The sequence below is a fragment of the Mustelus asterias genome, chromosome 11, assembly GCF_964213995.1.
Source record: "Mustelus asterias chromosome 11, sMusAst1.hap1.1, whole genome shotgun sequence".
Classification (NCBI taxonomy): Eukaryota; Metazoa; Chordata; class Chondrichthyes; order Carcharhiniformes; family Triakidae; genus Mustelus; species Mustelus asterias.
Genome location: NC_135811.1, coordinates 8947860 through 8973236, shown reverse-complemented (window position 1 = coordinate 8973236; position 25377 = coordinate 8947860). Strand labels below are relative to the sequence as shown.

The 25377-nt window shown below is 47.7% G+C and overlaps 1 protein-coding gene across 2 annotated transcripts in view; it reads left to right on the top strand.

The window, feature by feature from the left end:
* The window catches only part of pyroxd2 (pyridine nucleotide-disulphide oxidoreductase domain 2), a 96717-nt gene that overhangs the window by 58511 nt on the left and 12829 nt on the right, over positions 1-25377 (top strand). For both annotated transcript variants that reach the window (XM_078223109.1, XM_078223108.1), the window contains exons 4-13: positions 1649-1722; positions 3414-3569; positions 6081-6234; positions 7512-7573; positions 12271-12368; positions 15069-15210; positions 16623-16757; positions 18638-18710; positions 20348-20504; positions 22643-22797. In XM_078223109.1, coding sequence (XP_078079235.1) covers positions 1649-1722; positions 3414-3569; positions 6081-6234; positions 7512-7573; positions 12271-12368; positions 15069-15210; positions 16623-16757; positions 18638-18710; positions 20348-20504; positions 22643-22797 — 1206 coding nt within the window. The remainder of the gene's footprint in view (positions 1-1648; positions 1723-3413; positions 3570-6080; positions 6235-7511; positions 7574-12270; positions 12369-15068; positions 15211-16622; positions 16758-18637; positions 18711-20347; positions 20505-22642; positions 22798-25377) is intronic.

The following is a 25377-nucleotide window of genomic DNA, read 5'->3' as shown; positions in this document are numbered from 1 at the left end:
GCCAAACCTGCTCCTAATTCTTATGTTCTTAACTTCATATGATCAGCTTTGTCCCCAGATCCTCATTACCCTTTGGTTAACACGAATCTATCCACCTCGGATTTTAAATTTACAATTGTTAAATGTAAATACAAAAAAGGTATTGTGTCATCTGAAAAGGCCCTTTGGCCCATTGAGTCTGCACCGACAATAATTAAGTCACGCTAATCCCATTTTCCCACACTTGTCCCATATTCTTGAATGTTATGATATTTCAAGTGGCACAATGGTTAGCACTGCTGCCTCACAGCACCAGAGACCCGGGTTCAACTTCATGGCTCGGGTCACTGTCTGTGCGGAGCCTGCACCTTCTCCCCGTGTCTGTGCGGGTTTCCTCCAGGTGCTCCGGTTTCCTCCCACAGTCCAAAGATGTGCTGGTTAGGTGCATTGGCCATGCTAAATTCTCCCTCTGTGTACCTGAACAGGCGCCAGAGTGTGGTGACTCAGGGATTTTCACAGTAACTTCATTGCAGTGTTAATGTAAGCCTACTTGTGACGAATAAATAAACTCTAAGTGCTCATCCAGCTACTTATTAAAGTTTGAAAGGCTTCCAGCCTCCACTACCTTTCCAGGCAGTGCATTTCAGATTCTCACCATCCTCTGAGTGAAGAAATGTTTTCTCAAATCCCCCCTGAATCTCCTGCCTCTCACCCTAAAACTATGCCCCCTCGTGATTGACCCCTCAACCAAGGGGAACAGCTGCTTCTATTCACCCTGTCCATACCCCTCATAATCTTATACATCTCAATCATGTCCCCCTCAGCCTTCTCTGCTCTAAAGAAAACAATCCAAGCCTATCCAGTCTCTCCTTATAGCTCAAATGCTCCATCCCAGGCAACATCCTGGTGAACCTCCTCTGTACCCCGTCTAGTGCAATCACATCCTTCCTATAGCGAGGTGACCAGAGCTGCTCACAGTACTCCAGCTGTGGCCTAGCCAATGTTCTGGACAATTCTAACATTACCTATTTGCTCTTATACTCTATGCCATGACTGATAAAGGCAAGTGTCCCGTATGGGCAGTATGGTGGCACAGTGGTTAGCACTGCTGCCTCAGGGACCCCGGGTTCGATTCCCGGCTTGGGTCACTGTCTGTGTGGAGTTTGCACATTCTCCCCGTGTCTGTGTGGGTTTCCTCCAGGTGCTCCGGTTTCCTCCCACAGTCTGAAAGACGTGCCAGTTGGGTGCATTGACCCGAGCAGGCGCCGGACTGTGGCGACCAGGGGAACTTCACAGTAACTTCATTGCAGTGTTAATGTAATCCTTACTTGCGACTAATAAATAAACTTGACTTGTATCCTATTCGCTTGTTCTGCTGCCTTCAGGGATCTGTGAATAAGTACCCCAAGATCCATCTGTTCCTCTGAGCTTCCTAGTGCTCTGCCATTCATTAGATACTCCCTTGTCTTGTAACTTCTTCCAAAGTGATGGGTGTGTTATGTTGATGGATTTAGTGTTTTTATATTCACTGATATTTAAATACAGGAAATAATTTTGTTCAGATGAAGTGGAGTGTGTAATTCTGCCCTCACATAGCCTGGGATGACAGCCCCTTTTAAAAATCCACACACAGTTTGGGTATCTGATGCCGTGTCTTTGATCGCTGCAGGTTTTAAGTTTTCACGAGCCTCGTACGTGCTAAGTTTGCTGAGACCTCAGATCTACAAAGAGTTGGAGCTGAAGGTGAGGCAACTTTCATTTTTAAAAATTATAATTTAAATTAATATCAATTTATTTTAAGTTCCCAGCGGGGAAAGGTGTAACCTGGTGAGGTTGTACACACGCAACTCGGTTACTGATCTGGGCCCAGTCAGGAGATCTCAGCCAATGTCTGCAGTTGGGGTGCTATAATTAGCATATTGGCAGAGGTGGAATTATACTTTTGGGGGCCCCATGCTCTCCCTCTTTGTGGACCCCACCCCCAATACCATCACACCCCACCCCCTGGTGACATGGTGGCCCGCCTACCAGCGTGAGCCTCACCCTCGCCTGCCCAGCCCTCCTCAGCCCTGGCCTGGGGGTCGAGTCACCCTTGCAACTGCTCCCCTCAATGATCACAGCTCACAGGTGGCTCACTGGGTAGCACGGTGGCACAATGGTTAGCACGGTTGCCTCACAGCTCCAGGGACCCAGGTTCAATTCCGGCCTCGGGTTAGCTGTCTATGTGGAGTTTGCATGTTCTGCCCATGTCTGCATGGGTTTCCTCCGGGTGCTCTGGTTTCCTCCCACAGTCCAAAAATGTGCGGGTTAGGTGGATTGGCAAGATAAATTAGCGTTAGTGTTGGGGGTGAGGGGGGGCTGAGGCAGCAGTGGTGCTGTGAGGCAGCAGTGCTAAGCACTGTGCCACTGTACCAACCCAAATGGTAGAAATTAGATAGATTTGCATTGGACAGTGCCATTAATGTGCCAACTACTCCAGTTAGCTCGCTCCCAAAAAAGACAAATTATCAAGTGGATAAGTATTTTTTTAATTCTTTGTGGTCCATCCCTTATTGGCTTTTTAGGCCATTTCAGAGGGCAGTTAAGAGTCAACCACATTGCTGTGGGCCACCTGTAGGCCAGACCTGTGAGGATAGCAGTTTTCCTTCCCGAAGGGGACATTACTGAACCAGATGGGTTTGTATGACAATGGTTTCAAGGTAATCATTAGATCCTTAGGGTGGAAGTTTCCCATCCCGCCTGCCACCGGCTTCATAGCAGGTGGCACACAGACCGTGCAAAGATCCATTGACCTGGGGTGGGATTTTCCTGCATTGGGGCGAGCGCGGCCGGAAAGCCCCCCTCCTAATTCCAGATTGTTTTAGTGAAATCAAATACCACCATCTGCTGTGGTCACACCATTACTCTTTTCAAAGAACAAAGAAAATTACAGCACAGGGACAGGCCCTTCGGCCCTCCAAGCCTGCACTGACCATGCTGCCCAACTGAACTAAAACCCCCTACCCTTTCAGGGACCATATCCCTGTATTCCCATCCTATTCATGTATATGTCAAGACGCCCCTTAAAAGTCACTATCGTATCTGCTTTCACTACCTCCCCTGGCAGTGAGTTATAGGCACCCACCACTCTCTGTAAAAAACTTGCCTCGTACATCTCCTTTAAACCTTGCCCTTTGCACCTTTAACCTCTGCCCCTAGTAATTGACTCTTCCACCCTGGGAAAAAGCTTCTGACTATCCACTCTGTCCATGCCCCTCATAATCTTGTAGACTGCCCCTCATAATCTATATCCTAATCTTGTCATTCCTTCACTTGTTCCCCCAGTTCAAAATCTCACTATAGTGTCTTCCTTGTATGTGTTGATTGAGCTCAGTTGGGTTAAAATGGGAAAAATAATCTTCAAAGTGTGAATTTATATTATTTTCCTGTGACAGAAACACGGACTAAAGATATACACCCGGAACCCAGCTTCTTTCACACCCATGTTGGAAGATGGGATTGGAGGGAAACCACCTCGATCACTCCTAATGGGCAATAACATGGAAGAAACTCAAAAGCAAATTGCACAGTTCTCAGTGAAAGATGCACAGGTAACTGAGAGTGACGGGAGATTTACTCTCCATCATCTTTTTCTCTCACCTTTTGAACCTTCTCTTTACCATTTATCATACAATCCCTACAATGCAGAAGGAGGCCATTCAGCCCATCGAGCCTGCACTGACAACAATTCCACCCATACCCTATCCCCATAACCCAACGTACTTACCCTGCTCATCCCCCTGACATGAAGGTGCATTTTAGCATGGCCAATCAATATAACTGCACATGTTTGGAGTGTGGGAGGAAGCCGGAGCACTCGGAGGAAACCCACGCAGACACGGGGAGAACGTGCAAACTCCACACAGACAGTGACCCAAGACTGTAATTGAACCTGGGTCACTGGCGTTGTGAGGCAGCCGTGCTAACCACTGTGCCATCTGAGTCATTCTCCCAAAATCTTGCGACACAAAGGCTCGAGACAGTTGTGGAGTCTCCAAGAATTGAAATATAATCTCCTGGACATTGCCCTGGGGAAAAATCAGAGAGGAATTAAGTTTAAAGTTCATTTATTAGTGTCACAAGTAGGCTTACATTAACACTGCAATGAAGTTACTGTGAGAATCCTCTTGTCGCCTCACTCCGGTGCCTGTTCAGGTACACTGAGGGAGAATTTAGCATGGCCAATGCACCTAACCAGCATGCCGTTTGGACTGTGAGGGGAAACCGGAGCACCCGGAGGAAACCCATGCAGACACGGGGAGAACGTGCAGACTCCACACAGACAGTGACCCAAGCCAGGAATCGAACTTGGGTCCCTGGTGCTGTGAAGCAGCAGTGCTAACCACTAGGCCACCGTGCCGCCCCATTAAGAGGAAAAAAGTGTTTTAAAAAAATGTTATTTCCTCTTCTTTGAACACCATTTATGTCTTAGTTAAATGAATATTGGTGATAAGGTTGAGCGGGCGGGGAGATTGGAGGTGGGAGGTCACATGATGAAACCTTTAGGAGTAGACCCAACAAGAGATGCCTACCCTAACCCAAACCCTAGAGTAGACTTCTGCTGAAGGGGAGGTAGAGAGAATGGGTTAGTTAGACCCCTGACCTCTGCAGATCTCTGTTAATTAGGATCCCGTGCCTCCATTTCCAAGAAGAGTAGAGCTGTTTCCCCCCTTGGTGTCCTGGACAACATTCATCCCTCAACGAGCACCTGAAAATAGACGATCTGGCCATGATCACATTGCTGTTTGTGGGAGCTTGCTGTGCGTAAATTGGCGGCCATGTTTTCTGCATTATAAAAGCGACCACACTTCGTATTTAATTGGCTGTGAAATGTTTTGGGGCAAGTTCAGGTCAGGGCCATTTTCTATGAAAAGATGCTATATAAATGAAAATTTGTTCTTTCTGTCTATTAAGTCCTCTCACACTCATCCTTTATTTCCTCAACCTCTTCAAATAGCCAATAGTCATCTTTACAGCTTAGAGGAACAAAGAACAAAGAAAATTACAGCACAGGAACAGGCCCTTCAGCCCTCCAAGCCTGCGCCCACGATGCTGCCCGACTGAACTAAAACCCCCTACCCTTCCGGGGACCATATCCCTCCATTCCCATCCTATTCATGTATATGTCAAGATGCCCCTTAAAAGTCTGCTTCTACTACCTCCCCCAGCAGCGAGTTCCAGGCACCCAACACCCTCTGTGTAAAAAACCTGCCTCGTACATCTCCTTTAAACCTTGCCTCTTGCACCTTAAACCTATGCCCCCTAGTAATTGACTCTTCCACCCTGGGAAAAAGCTTCTGACTATCCTCTCTGTCCGTGCCCCTCATAATCTTGTAGACTTCTATCAGGTCGCCCCTCAACCTCCGTCGTTCCAGTGAGAACAAACCAAGTTTCTCCTCATAGCTAATGCCCTCCATGCCAGGCAACATCCTGGTAAATCTTCTCTGTATCCTCTCCAAAGCCTCCACAATCGTTTAGGTAGTGTGGTGACCAGAATTGAACACTATATTCCAAGTGCGGCCTAGCTAAGGTTCTATAAAGCTGCAATGTGACTTGCCAATTTTAAAACTCAATGCCCCGGCCGATGAAGGCAGGCATGCCGTATGCCTTCTTGACTACCTTCTCCACCTGCGTCGCCACTTTCAGTGACCTGGGTACCTGTACACCCAGATCCCTCTGCCTATCAATACTCTTAAGGGTTCTACCATTTACTGTATATTTCCCATCTGTATTAGAGCTTCCAAAATGCATTACCTCACATTTGTCCGGATTAAACTCCACAAAGTTGACCAAATTCTTTTTTGAGCCACAATGGCTCCCGTACTGTGCGGTCACGAAGAACCAGGTTGGAGGGTGCCTTATGGAGGCCAGTAGGCCAGGGTTGAGTAGTGGGCATGTCAGGATGGGTAGATGCCTTGGATTTGGTCTGATACTCCTCAGGGAGCGAGGGGAATGTTTGTGTACAATTGCTCCAGTGGGAGGTTAAATGCTGTTGTGATGAACTGAATGGTCCTGTTCCGTGCTTTCGGTAATCCAAGTGTGAGTTGTGCTTTACTTGCTAGGCGTACGCTGAGTACGAGGCCTTCATCAACCGCATGGCCACAGCTGTTGAACCATTACTGGATGCAGTGCCTGTGGATTTCCCATCGCTAACCAGTAGCTCTCTGAGGCAGAGGATACGGTCGTTACGTACTGTGAAACCCCTCTTACAGACAGGTAAACGAGAATGGCTGTACTTGCACAGAACTCTTTACCATCCTGAGCCAAGCCAGGGTGCTTGGGGGCTGATGAAATGCTTTTTGAAGTGTGGTAACACCATTTTTAGGCAAATGCGGCAGCAAATGTGCCCAATGTGAGGTTATACAAATGACAGGAACAATCAGATAAGCTGCTTTGGCCTTGGTTTGAGCTTGAAATCACAAAAAAATCACAATAATCAGTATTAATATTTTGTGATCTTGATCACAGAAGAGATACAGCTTTATAAATAGCCCCCTCATCCATTTCCTTGGCTGGCATGGACAGGATGGGCCGAATGGCCTCCTTCTGTGCTGTAACTTTTCAATGGTTCTATGGTTCATGACACTCACTCAAATAGGGCTCTCTTAGCAGAGGGGTGGAACCTCAAGAGATCTTGCCCCATTAGTAAGTCCTGCTTAACACAACATCAGGATTTTAAAAATTCGTTTGTGGGCCCTGGGCATTGCTGACTGGCCAACATTTATTGCCCACCCCTCGTTGCCCTTGTTCAGAATTGAGAATCAATCAATCTCTTGTTCAGTTGAGAATCAACCACATTGCTGTGGCTCTGGAGTCACATGTAGGCCAGACCAGGTAAGGACGGCAGATTTCCTTCCTTAAAGGACATTAGTGAACCAGATAGGTTTTTCCGACAATCGACAATGGTTTTATGGTCACCAGCAGATTCTTAATTCCAGATATTTTTTACTGAATTCAAATTCCACCATCTGCCATGGCGGGATTCGAACCCGGGTCCCCAGAATGTAAACTGAGTTTCTGGATTAATAGTCTCGCAATAATACAACTAGGCCACCTCCTTTCCAATTTGAGTTACCAAGGAAACAAAGGCTCAAACTATTGATCCCTGGGCTGAGATGCCAATATTATGGCGCGAGATCAGGTAGAATGGGCCTTTACTCTTTGGAATCATTCAACTATAGAATCCCTATAGTGAAGAAAGAGGCTATTTGGCCCATCGAGTCTGTACCAACTGTCCCAAAGTGCATCTTACCCAGGGTTGTGAATCTTTGGAATCCCAAAGAGCTATGGGTGCTCAATTATCAAGTATGTTCAAAGCTGAGATCGATTGATTTTTTTTGGACACTTGGAATCGAGTGATGTGAATTTTGGCCAAGGAAGTGGAGTTGAGGTTGAGGATCAGTCACGATCTTATTGACTGTGCTGAGGTAGGCCTGAGGGGGCCTGGTTCTCCTGTCCATGTATATTCTTCATCTCATCTCTTATCTTCACAGGTATTAAGCTGGGGAAACACATCCCACAGTTTTATGAGTTACTGACTGCTCCAATATCAAAAGTAAGTGCACAAGGTTATCATTCTCTCATGAAATTGCTGCTTCAAGGTTACACCACACACCGATCCTGGAATTCTTTTCTCCACTGCCACCAATTTTGTGCTTGGGGAAGAAAGATTCACATGGCAATTTGGACCAGGCACAGGAAGAGAAGACAGTGCCTGATTTCAACATGGACCCACCATAATTTGATTTATTATTGTCACATGTATTAGTATACAGTGAAAAGTATTGTTTCTTGCGCACTATACAGACAAAGCATACCGTTCATACAGAAGGAAAGGAGAGGGTGCAGAATGTAGTGTTACAGTCATAGCTAGGGTGTAGAGAAAGATCAACTTAATGCAAGGTAGGTCCATTCAAAAGTCTGACAGCAGCAGGGAAGAAGCTGTTCTTGAGTCGGTTGGTACGTGACCTCAGACTTTTGTATCTTTTTCCTGATGGAAGAAAGTGGAAGAGAGAATGTCCGGGGTGCGTGGGGTCCTTAATTATGCAGGCTGCTTTGCCGAGGCAGCGGGAAGTGTAGACAGAGTCAATGGATGGGAGGCTGCACTAAGATCAGGAGAAGGAACTTTGCGCTGTTCCTCTCTCAAAGCAGTGGAAACTGGACAAACTGATAACCTACCTGTCTCACCCTAACCTCTGGGCCCACCAGATGTTCGAAAGTAGGGAAGAGGTCTTAGTGTCTGAAAAATATTTGAGGCCAGGAAAAGCAGGAGGGTTCCACTAAGCCCCAGTCTTTGCCCACTGCAGGCTCTGTCCATCCTACAGGAACCTGCCCACCACTGGAATCATAGAATCCCTACAATGCAGAAGCGGCCATTCAGCCCATCGAGTCTGCACTGATTCTCTGACAGAGTATCTTACCCAGGCTCTCTCCCCCGCCCCGTCCCTGTAACCCCACACACTTACCACGGCCAATCCACCTAACCCACACATCTTTGGAGTGTGGGGGGCAACTGGAGTACCCAGAGGAAACCCATGCAGACACGGGGAGAATGTGCAAACTCCACACAGACAGTGACCCAAGGCTAGAATCGAACCCAGGTCCTTGGCGCTGTGAGGCAGCAGTGCTAGCCACTGTGCCACCCCTGTGCCACCATACCACCCTTCTGGCAATCATTCTGTGCCCAGTCCTGAGTGAGAAATGGACTGACACTGATGAAGCCTGATGGTTAAAATTGCTAAAATTCTGCTTCTTTTACTGGCAGTTGTATCTTGAAGCCGTTCCCATCAGATAGATATCCACATTAACAGATCTTTTCCTCACTGAGAAAGTTTATTGACTTTGTTCTGTCTCAGCATACTGCCATCTCCCCCAGTCTCCCAGTTTATATTCTATTTTTATGATGGTGAAAAAACTGGGCTAATTAATCAAATTGACAAATTGACAAGTTAAATTAAAGTGCAACCTCCTTAAATTGGCCATCAAATAGACAAAAGGTCAAATTAACAAAGTAATTTAAAGTAATAGCCCCCTAAGGCACATTGCAACCAAAGTATCGTAGAATAGAATCATATTCCAATGGCTCCAACACACCCCTCCCTGATGAGCTCAATGCATTCTACGCCCGTTTTGAGCAAGAGGTCAGCGAGAGCATGCCCTCCACCCTGGAAGCCCTGGATGAACCTGTATCTGGGGCCACCATTGAAGATGTCAGAGCAGCTTTCTTGAAGGTCAACCCATGGAAAGCGACTGGCCCAGATGGGGTACCCGGACGTGCACTCAGATTCTACGTGGATCAGCTGGCGGGGGTATTCACAGATATCTTCAACCTCTCTTTACACCAATCTGAGGTCCCTATCTGCTTCAAGAAGACGACCATCATCCCGGTACCTAAGAAAAGCCAAGCAGCGTGCCTTAATGACTATTGGCCGGTGGCTCTGACATCCATCATTATGAAGTGCTTCAAAAGATTAGTCATGACACGAATCAATTCCAGCCTCCCGGACTACCTGAATCCACTACAGTTTGCCTACCGCCGCAACAGATCCACAGCAGACGCCACTTCCCTGGCCCTGCACTCAACCCTGGAACACTTAGATAACAAGGACACCTATGTCAGACTCCTATTTATTGACTATAGCTCAGCCTTCAACACTATTATTCCCACGAAACTCATCTCCAAACTCCGTGGCCTGGGCCTCGGCACCTCCCTCTGCGACTGGATCCTGAACTTCCTAACTCACAGACCACAATCAGTAAGGATAGGCAACAACATCTCCTCCATGATCATCCTCAACATAGGTGCCCCACAAGGCTGTGTTCTCAGCCCCCTACTATACTCCTTATACACCTATGACTGTGCGGCCAAATTCCCTCCAATTCAATTTTCAAGTTTGCCGATGACACCACCGTAGTGGGTCAGATCTCAAACAATGACGAGACAGAGTACAGGAATGAGATAGAGAATCTGGTGAACTGGTGCGGCAACAATAATCTCTCTCTCAATGTCAACAAAATGAAGGAGATTGTCATCGACTTCAGGAAGCATAAAGGAGAACATGCCCCTGTCTACATCAATGGGGACGAAGTACAAAGGGTCGAGAGCTTCAGGTTTTTAGGTGTCCAGATCACCAACAACCTGTCCTGGTTCCCCCCATGCCAACACTATAGTTAAGAAAGCCCACCAACGCTTCTACTTTCTCAGAAGACTAAGGAAATTTGGCATGTCAGCTATGACTCTCACCAACTTTTATAGATGCACCATAGAAAGCATTCTTTCTGGTTGTATCACAGCTTGGTATGGCTCCTGCTCTGCCCAAGACCGCAAGAAACTACAAAAGATTGTGAATGTAGCCCAACCCATCACGCAAACCAGCCTCCCACCCATTGACTCTGTCTACACTTCCCGCTGCCTCGGCAAAGCAGCCAGCATAATTAAGGACCCCACGCACCCCGGACATTCTCTCTTCCACCTTCTTCCTTCGGGAAAAAGATACAAAAGTCTGAGGTCACGTACCAACTGACACAAGAACAGCTTCTTCCCTGCTGCTGTCAGACTTTTGAATGGACCTACCTCGCACTAAGTTTATCTTTCTCTACACCCTAGCTATGACTGTAACACTACATTCTGCACTCTCTCGTTTCCTTCTCTATGAACGGTATGCTTTGTCTGTGTAGCGCGTAAGAAACAATACTTTTCACTGTATGTTAATACATGTGACAATAATAAATCAAATCAAAATCATAGAATCCCTACAGTGCAGAAGGAGGCCATTCGGCCCATTGGGTTTGTACCAACCACAATCTCACCCAGGCCCTATTCCAGTAACCCCACATATTTACCCTGCTAATCCCCTTGCACTAGGGTCGATTTAGCATGATCAATCAACCTAACCCACATATCATTGGACTGTGGGAGGAAACCGGAGCACCCAGAGGAAACCCACGCAGACACGGGTAGAACGTGCAAACTCCACACAGACAGTCACCCGAGGCTGGGATTGAACCCGGGTCCCTGGCGCTGTGAGGCAGCAGTGCCATCCCCTAAGAAACAATTTTACTGAATCAAGTAAAACCTTATTTTGGGGGGCTAATGAAGCGTTCCAGCCCCCTTGGTGCCCACCAGTCAGGGAAGGCCACACATGGACGAGTGGATACCGCATGTTCCCATTCATGGACACCCGGCCATGGACATAGCCATGGAAGAGAGGCAGGCAGTCATGGCGGATGACCCCTTTGATTGCCCATTGCCTGGATCCATTAATAGCCACCTTGGCCAGGCCCGGAGGCAGGCTAACAAGGGGGTATCCTCCTCCCTGCCTCCCCCCGCCCCCCTGCCTCTCCCTCCCTCTAAACGAGGTGGCTGAATATCAGGAGACTGGGGCTGAAATGCGGCCAAAACCTAAGGAGCGATCCCATAAGAAAATTAAAAAGGGGAGCGTGCACTCTCCCACAATGTAGACACACATGAAACACTGAGTCCTTAAGGCTGCAGTGTCTCAGTTCATTCTCATTGCAATAATACAGTAATCAATAAATTAAACTGAAGTGGAAGGTGTAACAGCCCATAGTGGGGACACTGTGACTCAAATAAAAGATCAAAAGGAAACTTAGCTAATTAAATTATAATGCCATTCCTGGGAGTGATAATGCATTCTCCCCCCCCCCTCCCCCCCTCCCCCCCCTCCCCCCCTCCCCCCCCTCCCCCCCTTCTCCCCCCCCCCTCCCCCCTCCCCCCCCCCCACCCCCCCCCCTTTCACAGCGTCAGGAACCCAGGTTTGATTCCCAGCTTAGGTCACTGTCTGTGTGGAGTTTGTACATTCTCCCCGTGTCTGCGTGGGTTTCCTCCGGGTGCTCCGGTTTCCTCCCACAGTCTGAAAGACGTGCTGGTTACATGCATTGACCCGAACAGGCGCCGGAGTGTGGCGACTAGGAGAATTTCACAGTAAACTTCATTGCAGTGTTAATGTAAGCCTTACTTGTGACGAATAAGTAAACTTTTAAAACTTTACTCTTTGCCTGTGCATCTTAACAACATAATGAAGATACTATTAACAATCCACTCCCAAATCTATAATCCCTCCTGTGTCTATATGTGGATCAGCAACATTGGGAAGCGGGAGAGAAAAAAGTAACTAAATCTGTTAGCTATAAATATCTGAATGTGAAATGAATATCAGTGGAATCAGTTCCAGGCCTAGCTAAGGATATTTGTGCTTTGCCAACTCACTGTCTGTGGTTCCTTTCTGGCAGATTCTAAATCACTGGTTTGAATCGGAACCACTAAAGGCCACCCTCGCTACTGATGGAGTTATTGGGGCAATGATAAGCCCGCAAGCTGCAGGGAGCGGGTAGGAGACCTTCGGCTGTTTTGCTTACTCATTTGACTTAAATTTACACGTCAAAGATATTCAAATGAGAAGAGGAAGCTTCGAACCTGTTTTGCCCTTCAATTAGATCATTGCTGATCTGTATCTGAACATCATCACCAAAATTGCTCCAAATCCCTCGATTCTCTTATCTGACAAAAAGCTACTCTCATCTGTTCAATCTTTTAATTTTAATTCACCCACTGCTCCAAACAATGTTGCACGGGTGTCATGTCAGACCGACAAACCTTGTTTCCTGGTGACATAATATTCAGTCACAACACCAGTTGCAGGTTCCTGTCCAAGTCCCAACTTGGGCTGATGTCGCCGTTCCTTCACTGCTGCTGGGTCAAAAATCTGGAGCTCCACCCTCCCCCCCCTCAAAGCACTGTGGGTAAGCTACACCACTTGAACTGAAGTGGTTCAAGAAAGCGGCTCACCAGCACCTTCCCAAAGGCAATTCGGGATGGGAAATCAATGCCGGCTTATCCAGCAATTCCCACATTCCAGGAACAAATATAAAAAAATACTCTGTGACAATATTTTAATTGTAAATTAATTGTGTTATTATGTCAACTGTCACGTTGCAGTTGCAGATGCAGATGCTAGCCATTATGTGACAGGATATATAGGCGGCGCCATAAGGCCATAAGTCATAGGAGCAGAATTAGGCCACTCGGCCCATTGAGTCTGCTCCACCGTTCAATCATGGCTGATATTTTTCTCATCCCCATTCTCCTGCCTGATCCTTTAGTGATTAAGAACGTATCTATCTCTGTCGTAAAGACACTCAATGACCCGGCCTCCACAGCCTTCTGCAGCAAAGAGTTCCACAGATTCACCACTCTTTGGCTGAAGAAATTCCTCCACATCTCTGTTTTAAACGATCATCCCTTTAGCCTGAGGTTGTGCCCTCTGGTTCTAGTTTTTCCTACTAATGGAAACATCCTCTCCACGTCCACTCAATCCAGGCCTCGCAGTATCCTGTAAGTTTCAATAAGATCCCCCCTCATCCTTCTAAACTCCAATGAGTACAGACCCAGAGTCCTCAACCGTTCCTGATACGACAAGCTCTTCATTCCAGGGATCATTCTTGTGAACCTCCTCTGGACCCTTTCCAAGGCCAGCACATCCTTCCTTAGATATGGGGCCCAAAACTGCTCACAATACTCCAAATTGGGTCTGACCAGAGCCTTATACAGCCTCAGAAGTACATCCCTGCTTTTGTATTCTAGCCCTCTCGACATGAATGCTAACATTGCATTTGCCTTCCTAACTGCCGACTGAACCTGCACGTTAACCTTAAGAGAATCTTAAACAAAGACTCCCAAGTCCCTTTGTGCTTCTGATTCCCTAAGCATTTCCCCATTTAGAAAATAGTCTATGCCTCCATTCCTCCTTCCAAAATGCATAACCTCACACTTTTCCACATTGTATTCCATCTGCCACTTCTTTGCCCACTCTCCTAACCTGTCCAAGTCCTTCTGCAGCCCCCCTGCTTCCTCAATGCTACCTGTCCCTCTACATATCTTTGCATCATCTGCAAACTTAGCAATAGTGCCTTCAGTTCCTTCTTCCAAATCGTTAATGTATATTGTGAAAAGTTGTGGTCCCAGCACTGACCCCTGAGGCACACCACTAGTCACCAGCTGCCATCCTGAGAAAGACCCCTTTATCCCCGGTGGCACAGTGGTTAGCACTGCTGCCTCACAGCACCAGGGACTCGGGTTCGATTCCCGGCTTGGGTCACTGTCTGTGTGGAGTTTGCACATTCTCCCCGTGTCTGCGTGGGTTTCCTCTGGATGCTCCGGTTTCCTTCCACAGTCCAAAAGACGTGCTGGTTAGGTGCATTGGCCGTGCTAAATTTTCCCTCAGTGTATCCGAACAGGCGCCGGAGTGTGGCAGCTATGGGATTTCACAGTAACTTCATTGCAGTGTTAATGTAAGCCTACTTGTGAAATTAATAAATAAACTTTAAAACTTTTCAGAATGTATCAGGATTTTGCAGGCTCTCTCAAATCCATCCGTCATTGTATGTATAGAAAAAAACATATTTGTCAAATGAAGGTTGGCCGATTAACAAATCAAATGTTAAGAGTCAGACCCCACTTGGAGTACTGTGCTCAGTTCTGGTCGCCTCATTACAGGAAGGATGTGGAAAAGATTGAAAGGGTGCAGAGGAGATTTACAAGGATGTTGCCTGGATTGAGTGGCATGCCTTATGAGGATAGGCTGAGGGAGCTTGGTCTTTTCTCCTTGGAGAGACGTAGGATGAGTGGGGACCTAATAGAGGTATATAGGATATTGAGAGGCATAGATCGGGTGGACTCTCAGAGGCTTTTTCCCAGGGTGGAAATGTCTGCTATGAGAGGACACAGGTTTAAGGTGCTGGGGGGTAGGTACAGGGGAGATGTTTGGGGGAAGTCTTTCACACAGAGGGTGGTGGGCGAGTGGAATCGGCCGCCGTCAGTGGTGGTGGAGGCAAACTCAATAGGGTCTTTTGACAGACTCCTGGATGAGTACATGGGACTTAATAGGATGGAGGGTTACAGGTAGGCCTAAAAGGTAGGGATATGTTCGGCACAACTTGTGGGGCCGAAGGGCCTGTTTTGTGCTGTAGTTTTTCTATGTTTCTATGTTTCTAAGTCCATGAACTGTTCTCTTCTCTCTTGTTGATCTTAGGTACGTGTTGCTTCATCACGTGATGGGGGAGCTGGAGGGGATTAAGGGGGCTTGGGGTTATGTTGAAGGTGGGATGGGAGCACTTTGCAAAACTATCGCCAGTTCAGCTGCCGATTATGGAGCGTCTATCTTTACGGAAAAGGTGAGTGTCCAGCTACTTGCCTGACTGTTTCTCATAGAGTCGTAGAGGTTTACAGCATGGAAACAGGCCCTTCGGCCCAACTTGTCCATTTTTTTAAAAACCACTAAGCGAGTCCCAATTGCCTGCGTTTGGCCCGTATCCCTCTATACCCATCTTACCCGTGTAACTGTCTAAATGCCTTTTAAAAGACAAAATTGTACCCGCCTCTACTACTACCTCCGGCAGCTCGTTCCAGACACTCACCACCCTCTCATTTCATTTGTGTCACAGAGAGGTTTGGATAGAATAAATAAGGAGAAACTGTTTCCACTGGCAGCAGAGTCTGTTAGCAGATTGAGGATAATTGAGGGTGCAGATGAGGAGAATTTTTTTTTTTGCGCAGCAGGCAGTTATGAGCTGAAATGCGCTGCAGGAGAGGATTGGTGGAAGCAGATTCAGTAGCAACTCTCAAACGGGAATTGGATAAATATTCAAAAAGGGGACATTTGCCAGGTTATGGGGAAAGGGCAGGGGAGTGGAGATGATACCGGAGGTTGATACCGGAGATGAGGGGTTTGGATTATGAGGAGAGGCTGAGGAGATTGGGTTTGTACTCGTTGGAGTTTAGAAGGATGAGGGGGGGATCTTATGGAGACTTATAAGATAATGCGGGGGCTGGATAGGGTGGAGGCGGGGAGATTCTTTCCACTTAGTAAGGAAGTTAAAACTAGAGGACACAGCCTCAAAATAAAGGGGGGGTCGGTTTAAGACAGAGTTGAGGAGGAACTTCTTCTCCCAGAGGGTGGTGAATCTCTGGAATTCTCTGCCCACTGAGGTGGTGGAGGCTACCTCGCTGAATATGTTTAAAGCGCGGATGGATGGATTCCTGATCGGTAAGGGAATTAAGGGTTATGGGGATCAGGCGGGTAAGTGGTACTGATCCACGTCAGATCAGCCATGATCTTATTGAATGGCGGGGCAGGCTCGAGGGGCTAGATGGCCTACTCCTGCTCCTATTTCTTATGTTCTTATGTTCTTATGAGTGGGACGAATTGGATAGTTCTTTCAAAGGGCTGGTAAAGGCGCAGTGGACTGATTGGCCTCCTGCACGGTATTTGTGGAGCATAAATGTGGGGAATTAAATCACGTTTTGCTTTTTCACCTCATGCTGACACACAAAACAAGCGCTATAGTGTAGATAGACACAGGGTAAAGCTCCCTCCAGTCTATTTCAACAACGTGCCTTAACCTCTCCGTTTAGGATGGTAACCCCGTTATATCAGCGACGCACTTCCTTTCTTGTGGCATCACAGAGCGATTTGCTGCCAAGTCTACAGTATTTTGATAAAACATGAAAGTTAATAATATTCACGCTTTTAACTTTCGCAGAGTCAATTAATGCATTTCCCTCTCTCTGTCTCTGTGCTGACCAGCCGGTCAACTCCATTCTAGTGGACAGTAATGGGACAGCACAGGGAGTTGTGTTGCAAGATGGGACTGAGATAAGAAGCAAAGTGGTTTTATCCAATGCCACTGCTCATGTGACCTTCCTCAAGCTGATACCAAAGGTGAGATTGGATTCTGTCTCTTTTTCCATCCCCTTTGCTTGCTCCTCCTCTCATTAACTTCCAGGGTTCTGTGTACCCCTAGATAACATTACTCAAGCAGCCATTCTTTAGCCTGTGAACGTCAATGGACAGTTCAATGATTGGGAGTCCACCACTCACCAGCCGAGTCCCGGATTGAATTTAAAAGAAGGCGGGATCGTTGGGGAGGGGTCAGGGGGGAACATTCAAGATGAACAGTAAACTCACATGCCAGCAACACGAGAGACTCAGTGAGATTTTAGCTCTCCCTTTACTGTAGAGGTTGGTCTCCAGCCTAATTGGCAGTTGTGATGGACAGCCAGGCACGGTTCCTGGAATCAGGAGGCCATAGGATGCTGTCTAAGGATCTTTGGTGAATTGCTGCCATGTATCTTGTAGTTAGTACACAGTGCTGCTACTTAGCGCCGGTGGTGGAGGGAGTGGATGTTTGTAGGTGTGGTGCCAATCAGCTTTGCCCTGGATGGTGTCAAGCACCCGTGTCTGCGTGGGTTTTCTCCGGGTGCTCCGGTTTCCTCCCACAGTCCGAAAGACGTGCTGGTTAGGTGCATTGGCCATGCTAAATTCTCCCTCAGTGTACCCGAACAGGCGCCGGACTGTGGTTATTAGGTGATTTTCACAGTAACCTCATTGCAGTGTTAATGTAAGCCTAGTTGTTTCACTAATAAATAAACTTTAAAATTTTTTAACTTTAATGGATACCAGGCAGTTTGTGTAGAGGCTGTCTGCAGCCTCTGCTTTATGAATCATAGAATCCCTACATCTCAGAAGAGGCCATTCAGCCCATCGAGTCTGCACCAACTCTCTGCCAGAGTATCTTACCCAGGCCTCCCCCCTGCCCCATCCCTGTAACCCCACACATTTACCATGACCAATCCACCTAACCTACACACCTTTGGACACTAAGTGGCAATTTTAGCATGGCTGATCAACCTAACCAGCATGTCTTTCGGAATGTGGGAGGAACCTGGAGCACCCAGAGGAAACCCACGCAGACACGGGGAGAACGTGCAAATTCCACATAAACAGTGACCCAAGGCTGGAATCGAACCCGGGTCCCTGGTGCTATGAGGCAGCAGTGCTCACCACTGTGCCACCGTGCCACCCTTGGCTGTAAGTTGGACAGTCTTCCCAGGTGCCTTTCTTGTCTAATCCACTCCAGGTACTCATGCATAAACTCTGGGCTGACGCTCCTGGTTGTAGTTCTGAAGGAAACTCTTTCCTGCGGTCACAAATGATCCCATGACACTGTTTCAATGTCCCTGGGATCCTGGCCAATATTTATACTTCAACCAATATCATGGGAAACCTGTTATCTGCCCATTATCACAAAGGACAAGAACAAAGAACAAAGAAAATTACAGCACAGGAACAGGCCCTTCGGCCCTCCAAGCCTGCACCGACCATGCTGCCCGACTGAACTAAAACCCCCTCCCCATCCGGGGACCATATCCCTCTATTCCCATCCTATTCATGTATTTGTCAAGACATCCCTTAAAAGTCACTATCGTATCTGCTTCCACTATCTCCCCCGGCAACGGGTTCCAGGCACTCACCACCCTCTGTGTAAAAAACTTGCCTCGTACATCTCCTTTAAACCTTGCCCCTCGCACCTTAAACCTATGCCTCCTAGTAATTGACTCTTCCACCCTGGGAAAAAGCTTCTGACTATCCACTCTGTCCATGCCCCTCATAATCTTGTAGACTTCTATCAGGTCACCCCTCAACCTCCGTCGTTCCAGTGTGGGATCCTACATTACAACACTGACTACATGGTGAAATGGTGTGAAAGGCGCTATGGAAATGCAAGTCTTAAATTTGAAATTGGTTTCTGTCTGTTCCAGGATTCGCTATCAAAAGACTTTATTAAGGAAGTTTCATCCATCGACTATACCTCTCCTGTCACAAAAATCAACGGTATGCAGACTCTTTGGCAGATAGGGGCTCAATGAAGTGAGCACAGGTGACGGGATGGCGGGAAGGCTGGTGTCATTGTTATCCCGAAGGTGCTTGACGATGGCCCAGGAATAATCAGTCTCCTGCGCCCTCAGGGGACTCGGGGTGGCAGTGGGGCAGGGCGGGGGGGAGGCAGTGGGAGAATTCCCCGTTCCCACTCTGCTCCGAGTGAAAAGGTTCTTCCTGATTTCACCATTGGACAACCCAGCTCCTATTCCAGGATTTTGCCTCTTTGATCCGTCCGCCAGCTTCTCTTATGAAATCCTTTTGGCATTTCAAACTCTTCAATTGGATGCCCCCTGAACTCCAGGGTAGTATGGGCCAATTTATGGAACCTGGCCGCAGAATTTAACCCCTGAAACCCCAGTATTGTTTGGGGTTCACCCCATTACTTTGACCTGTATTTGAACCTTGGATCCAGCAATAAAGCACCATCTGCTAGCTCAACCCAATAGCCAGTGTATCTAATCCCCACCATGGTGGCGCAGTGGTTAGCACTGCTGCCTCACAGCGCCCTAAGGTTCAATTCCGGCTTTGGGTGACTGTCTGTGTGGAGTTTGCACATTTTCCCCGTGTCTGCTTGGGGTGCTCCGGTTTCCTCCCACAGTCAAAGATGTGTAGGTTAGGTGGATTGGCCATGCTAAATTGCCCCTTGGTGTCAGGGGGATTAGCAGTCTAAATACGTGGGGTTATGGGGATAGAATCATAGAATCCCCACAATGCAGAAGGAGGCCATTCAGCCCATCGAGTCTGCACCGACCACACTCCCACCCAGGCCCCATCCCCATAACCCCACGTATTTACCCTACCTAGAAGGGTGGGGTTGTTGTCAGCGCAGACTCGATGGGCTGAATGACCTCCTTCTGCACTGTCTGGGTTCTATGATTCGATGATAACAAAGGCTTGAATGGAATAGAGAACAATAGCAATAACAAAAACTTTCATTTATGTAGCACCTTTAATATAGGAAAATATTCCTCCACAGGACTGTTGTTGAACAAAATTTGGCAGCGAGCCACAGGAAATATTCGGGCACAGACTTTGTCAGAGGTCAGTTTGAAGGAGCATTGCAGAGAGAGACAGAGAGCGAGAGGAGGAGAGCTTTAGGGAGGGAATTCCAGAGCTTCGGTCCGCGGCACCTGACGGCAAGGTCACCAGTGGTGGAGCGATTAAAATCAGGGGTGCACAAGAGGCCAGAATTGGAGGAGCTCAGAGATTCTGCACTGTCCTGAGGCCAGAGGTGGCTATAGAAATAGGGGACTGAACAAAGATATAGAAACATTTGAAAACAAAGAGGAGAATTTTAAAACTGGCAAGTTGCCAGACCAGGATGTGCGGGTTAGGGTGATTAGCCATGCTAAATTGACCCTATTGTCGGGGGAATTAGCAGGGTAAATGTGTGGGGTTACGGGAATTGGGCTTGGGTTGGATTATGGTTGGTGCAGACGTGATGGGCTGAATGGCCTCCTTCTGTTCTGCAGGGATTCTATGATTGAGGAGCCAGTGTAGGGCCAGATAACTACACCTGCGTGCTAACTTTGAAGGGAAAGTGCCCTCTCTGAGCAATACTAATATTGTGTCTCTTTGAACATTGCCAGTTGCTGTGGACCGCTTACCAAACTTCCTGGCCGTACCGAGCAATGATGGAATACCACCTTCCCAGCGTATAGCTGGCACCATTCATTTGAACTGTGAGGACATGGCCTATATAAAAGAGGCTTTTGAGGAAGCCTGCCAAGGAATTCCATCCACCAGGTACAACTGGAGCAGTTGGTTGTGAAAATGATATAGACACAGCGGAGGCGTTCTCCCAGTGTCCTGGTCAACATTTATCTCTCAAACATCACCACCAAAAACCAGCTGAACTGCTCCCCTGAGCAGTGGGCGGGCAGCATGGTGGCACAGTGGTTAGCACTGCTGCCTCACAGCACCAGGGACCCGGGTTCGATTTCCGGCTTGGGTCACTGTGTGGAGTCTGCACGTTCTCCCCGTATCTGCATGGGCTTCCTCCGGGTGCTCCGGTTTCCCCCCACAGTCTGAAAGACGTGCTGGTTAGGGTGCATTGACCCGAACAGGCACTGCCGGAATGTGATGACCAGGGGAATTTCATAGTAACTTCATTGCAGTGTTAATGTAAGCCTTACTTGTGACTAATAAATAAACTAAAAAAACTTGATGTTTTTTGTGGAATTATGCCAAGTCCAATTTGACTGCTTTATTCCCCTACCAAGCAGCAGTGACTGGTCTTCAGAAGTACACTGCGGCCTAGTTAGATCACGGTCCACATACAGCCTGCAATTTGGAACAAGGTGGGGCCATCTTGAACCCCAAAATTTTCATTCTGCAAATGTGGCCACGTGATCCCCAGCACTCCCCGACCTCCCCCCCCCCCCAGCTACGAACACAGCCACTCACTTCACAAAAGATAAAATAACTGCAGGTCTGACAGCATCTGTGGGAGAGAGAACAGAGCCAACGTTTCGAGTCTGGATGACCCTTCGTCAGAGCAAAGAGAATCGGCAGAGATTTATACTATTGGGGTGGCGGGGGGGAAGGGGGTACGGAATTGGATAAAGGGAATGTAAATTCCACACCCCATCCATTCCCCAACCCCAATAGTATAAACCTCTGCTCTCAGCTCTGACGAAGGGTCATCCAGACTCAAAATGTTGGCTCTATTCTCTCTCCCCACAGATGCTGTCAGACCTGCTGAGATTTTCCAGCGTTTTCTGTTTCTGTTTCAGATTCCAGCAGCTGCAGTATTTTGCTTTTATCTTAAATAACAGCAGGCATTTGACGAGTTCATTGATTTTACACATTTTGGAGTTTGAGGATTGGAAACTGTAACAATATCAGCCAGGATTACACCTGAGCACAAGATTCCAGCTATGAAATGATGTGGTCTCATTTACGATGCAGAGTAAAGATATGGACCCCAAGGGCCTTTTGATACTGGGCTCCCAGTATAACTCACTGGCAGGGAAATACTCTGGAACATCCTGGAAACACAAAATGCTTTTTCTTTCTCTCTTTCATAGAATCCTACAGTGCAGAAAGAGGCCATTCGGCCCATCGAGTCTTCACTGACAACAATCCCACCCAGGCCCTATCCCCATAACCCCATGCATTTACCCTAGTCCCCCTGACACTAAGGGGCAATTTAGCATGGCCAATCCACCTAACCAGCACGTCTTTGGAGTGTGGGAGGAAACCAGAGCACCCAGAGGAAACCCATGCAGACACGGGGAGAACATACAAACTCCACACAGACAGCCACTCAAGGCTGGAATTGAACCCGGGTCCCTGATGCTGTGAGGCAGCAGTGCTAACCACTGGGCGGCACGGTGTCACAGTGGTTTAGCACTGCTGCCTCACAGCGCCAGGGACACGGGTTCAATTCCCAGTTTGGTTCACTGTCTGTGTGGAGTTTGCACGTTCTCCCCGTGTCTGCGTGGGTTTCCTCTGGGTGCTCCGGTTTCCTCCCACTGTCTGAAAGACGTGCTGGTTAGGTGCACTGACCTGAACAGGCGCTGAAGTGTGGCGACTAGGGGATTTTCACAGTAACTTCATTGCAGTGTTAATGTAAGCCTTACTTGTGACTAATAAATAAACTTTATAAACCACTGTGCCACCGTGCTTTCCCTCACACTGGTTTTTAGTTGCTTATCTTTTTGTTGATTTTTTTTGTTTCTTTTTATCCATATATATTCAGCTATTCATTAAAGAAATTCTGTCCAAATTGTCTGTTTTGCTTTGGGATTCCTTACCTCCCATCAGTTCTGGAATTTAGTATGCTGTATAAAATTGCCTCTATTTGCAACAAATTAAACCCCTTCGGAAGGTGCGTTAACCATCGATGTGAATTCATCTCTCCTTTGCCTTCTTCCAATCAGACCATTGCTGGAGTTATGTATCCCCTCGATCCTGGATCCTACCATCGCCCCACCAGGTTGCCATGTCATCTCCATCTTCACCCAGTACACGCCGTACCATCTGCAAGGAGGAAGAGAATGGGATGATTTGGAGAGGAATCGCTACGCTGATAGAGGTATTCAGCACAATAGACCAGAGTGCCCGATGGCCACTTAGAATTAGTGGGTTTGCCGTGGGGCTACTGAGCTCTGTAAAAGGTTCAATCAAAGTACACCGCTGAGGGATTTGGCTGTGTATTTTATCTGCTTTTCCCTGCACTGGCCAGTACTTGGATTATTCTGGTAAGGCTAGTTAGCAAAGACGGTGATGATCAGCCTATAAACCCTTCCAGTGCTGATGGCGGGCATAAGAGTGGGAGAGTTTCCTGGTTCGCCTCACTGCACTAGGCAACGGCAAACCACTGCAGTACTTTGCCAAGCATCATCATGGACCAATCCAATGGGAGTCCATGGTCGCCAATGCCCTCTTAGGACCCGGTACTTGGAGGAAGAAGAGGGCATTTTATTTCATTTGATTTGATTTATTGTCACATGTATTAGTACACAGTGAAAAGCCAAAACATTAAATGTGTTCAAGAGGCGGCTGGATATAGCACTTGGGGCGAATGGGATCAAAGGTTATGGGGCGAAAGCAGGATTAGGCTATTGAGTTGGATGATCAGCCATGATTGTGATGAATGGCGGAGCAGGCTCAAAGGGCCGAATGGCCTCCTCCAGCTCCTATCTTCCCTGTTTCTATTGTTTCTTGCACGCCCTACAGACAAAGCATACCATTCATAGAGAAGGAAGGAGAGAGTGCAGAATGTAGTGTGACAGTCATAGCTGGGGTGTAGAGAAAGATCAACTTAGTGCGAGGTAGATCCATTCAAAAGTCTGATGGCAGCAGGGAAGAAGCTGTTCTTGAGTTGGCTGGTATGTGACCTCAGACTTTTGTATCTTTTTCCCAACGGAAGAAGGTGGAAGAGAGAATGTTCGGGGTGCGTGGGGTCCTTAATTATGCTGGCTGCTTTGCCGAGGCAGCGGGAAGTATAGACAGAGTCAATGGATGGGAGGATGGTTTGCATGATGCAGAACCTTGCCCATCAGGAAATCAAGGGTGCGTTCCCTATGATTTCTCAATACTGTCTCCTGACAGACGAGTCGCTGGACTGGGACTGCACAGATGTAAAAGCTTCCCGGAGCACTTGCTTCGAAGAGACAGCTGGTGAGATTATTCCTCCACAGAGGCCTGGCAGGAACACATCTTTTCCCTCTCTTCCGGCCACCTGCATGTTCTTGCTGAGCAGTGCCCATTGCCAACTCCTGGCTGTATAGCGGGCAGCAGGTGTCAGCACAGCTTCCGGCCTCTTGGGCTTTGGATGTGGGAAAAACATCCCAGGAAACGGATGACGTCTAACACCCAGATCTAGAACAGGCAGAACTTCTGGGGTTGGTTCTCGTGCCATCTTTCCACTGGAGTACTGACTGAATGAGGCGGGAGGACCCCTTCCTTCATTGGGATAGAAAAGCTGGACCTTCCCCTACCCACAACAATAATGACTTGCATTTATATAGCACCTTTAATGCTGCAAGCCATCCTAAGGTGCTTCACCGTGGTGTAATCAGACAAACATCGACACCCGGCCACGTAAGGAGAAATTAGGATATTTAAGTCCCTGATCTCACATTCCCAGGAGATTCCCAGTTGGTTTTCCCCTGGCTTGCATTAACAGCTTATCTCCATAAGACCATAAGACATAGGAGCAGAATTAGGCCACTTGGCCCATCGAGTCTGCTCCACCATTCAATCATGGCTGCTATTTTTCTCATCCCCATTCTCCTGCCTTTTCCCTGATCCTCTTATGAATCAAGAACCTATCTATCTCAGGGTTCTTGATGATGCCTAGGTGGAGCGAATGGACTTTCTGGTCCAGAGACTCGTACTTGCTGAAAGTCAGGGTTGCTGAGAATCTTTCAGTTCACCTGGGGCCTAGCTAACCCCCCCCCAGCCCTCACCAGCCTGTGATGTATCTGAACTCATTGAATAGTGAGTTGATGTGGTGGGGTGGCACGGTGGCACAGTGGTTAGCACTGCTGCCTCACAGCAGCCCCCCCCCCCCCCCCCCCCGCCCCCCCCGGGTTCAATTCCCGGCTTGGGTCACTGTCCGCGTGGAGTTTACACGTTCTCCTTGTCTCTGCGTGGGTTTCATCCGGGTACTCCGGTTTCCTCCCACAGTCCGAAAGACGTGCCAAATTCTCCCTCAGTGTACCCGAACAGGCGCCGGAGTGTGGCGACTAGGGGAATTTCACAGTAACTTCATTGCAGTGTTAACGTAAGCCGACTTGTGAAGCTAATAATTAAACTTGTAAACTTGAATTTTGGGAGCTGGAAAGGCTGTAGTGCTTCACGACCACTTGTAATCACTGCTTTTGGGTAAGGTGCGGGAGATGAAAATACATTTCAGTATTTCTGTTACAACCCTGTTTGCGTTTTGAATGGATATTACATTTGGATCTTCAAAACCTTTAGCGACATTCTGTTTATGACAGGAGTTCATTTCAGCACCAAAGGAAGCCAGGTTCAGCCTTTTGTTCCCATGCTGGCTCTCTGCCAGAGCAAATCCACAATGAATCCCACACTCTTGCCGTAGCTCCTGTGTCCCCTTATCTTTCAAATATTTATTTACTTTTCCCTTAAAGGGGGCAATGTGTTTTAC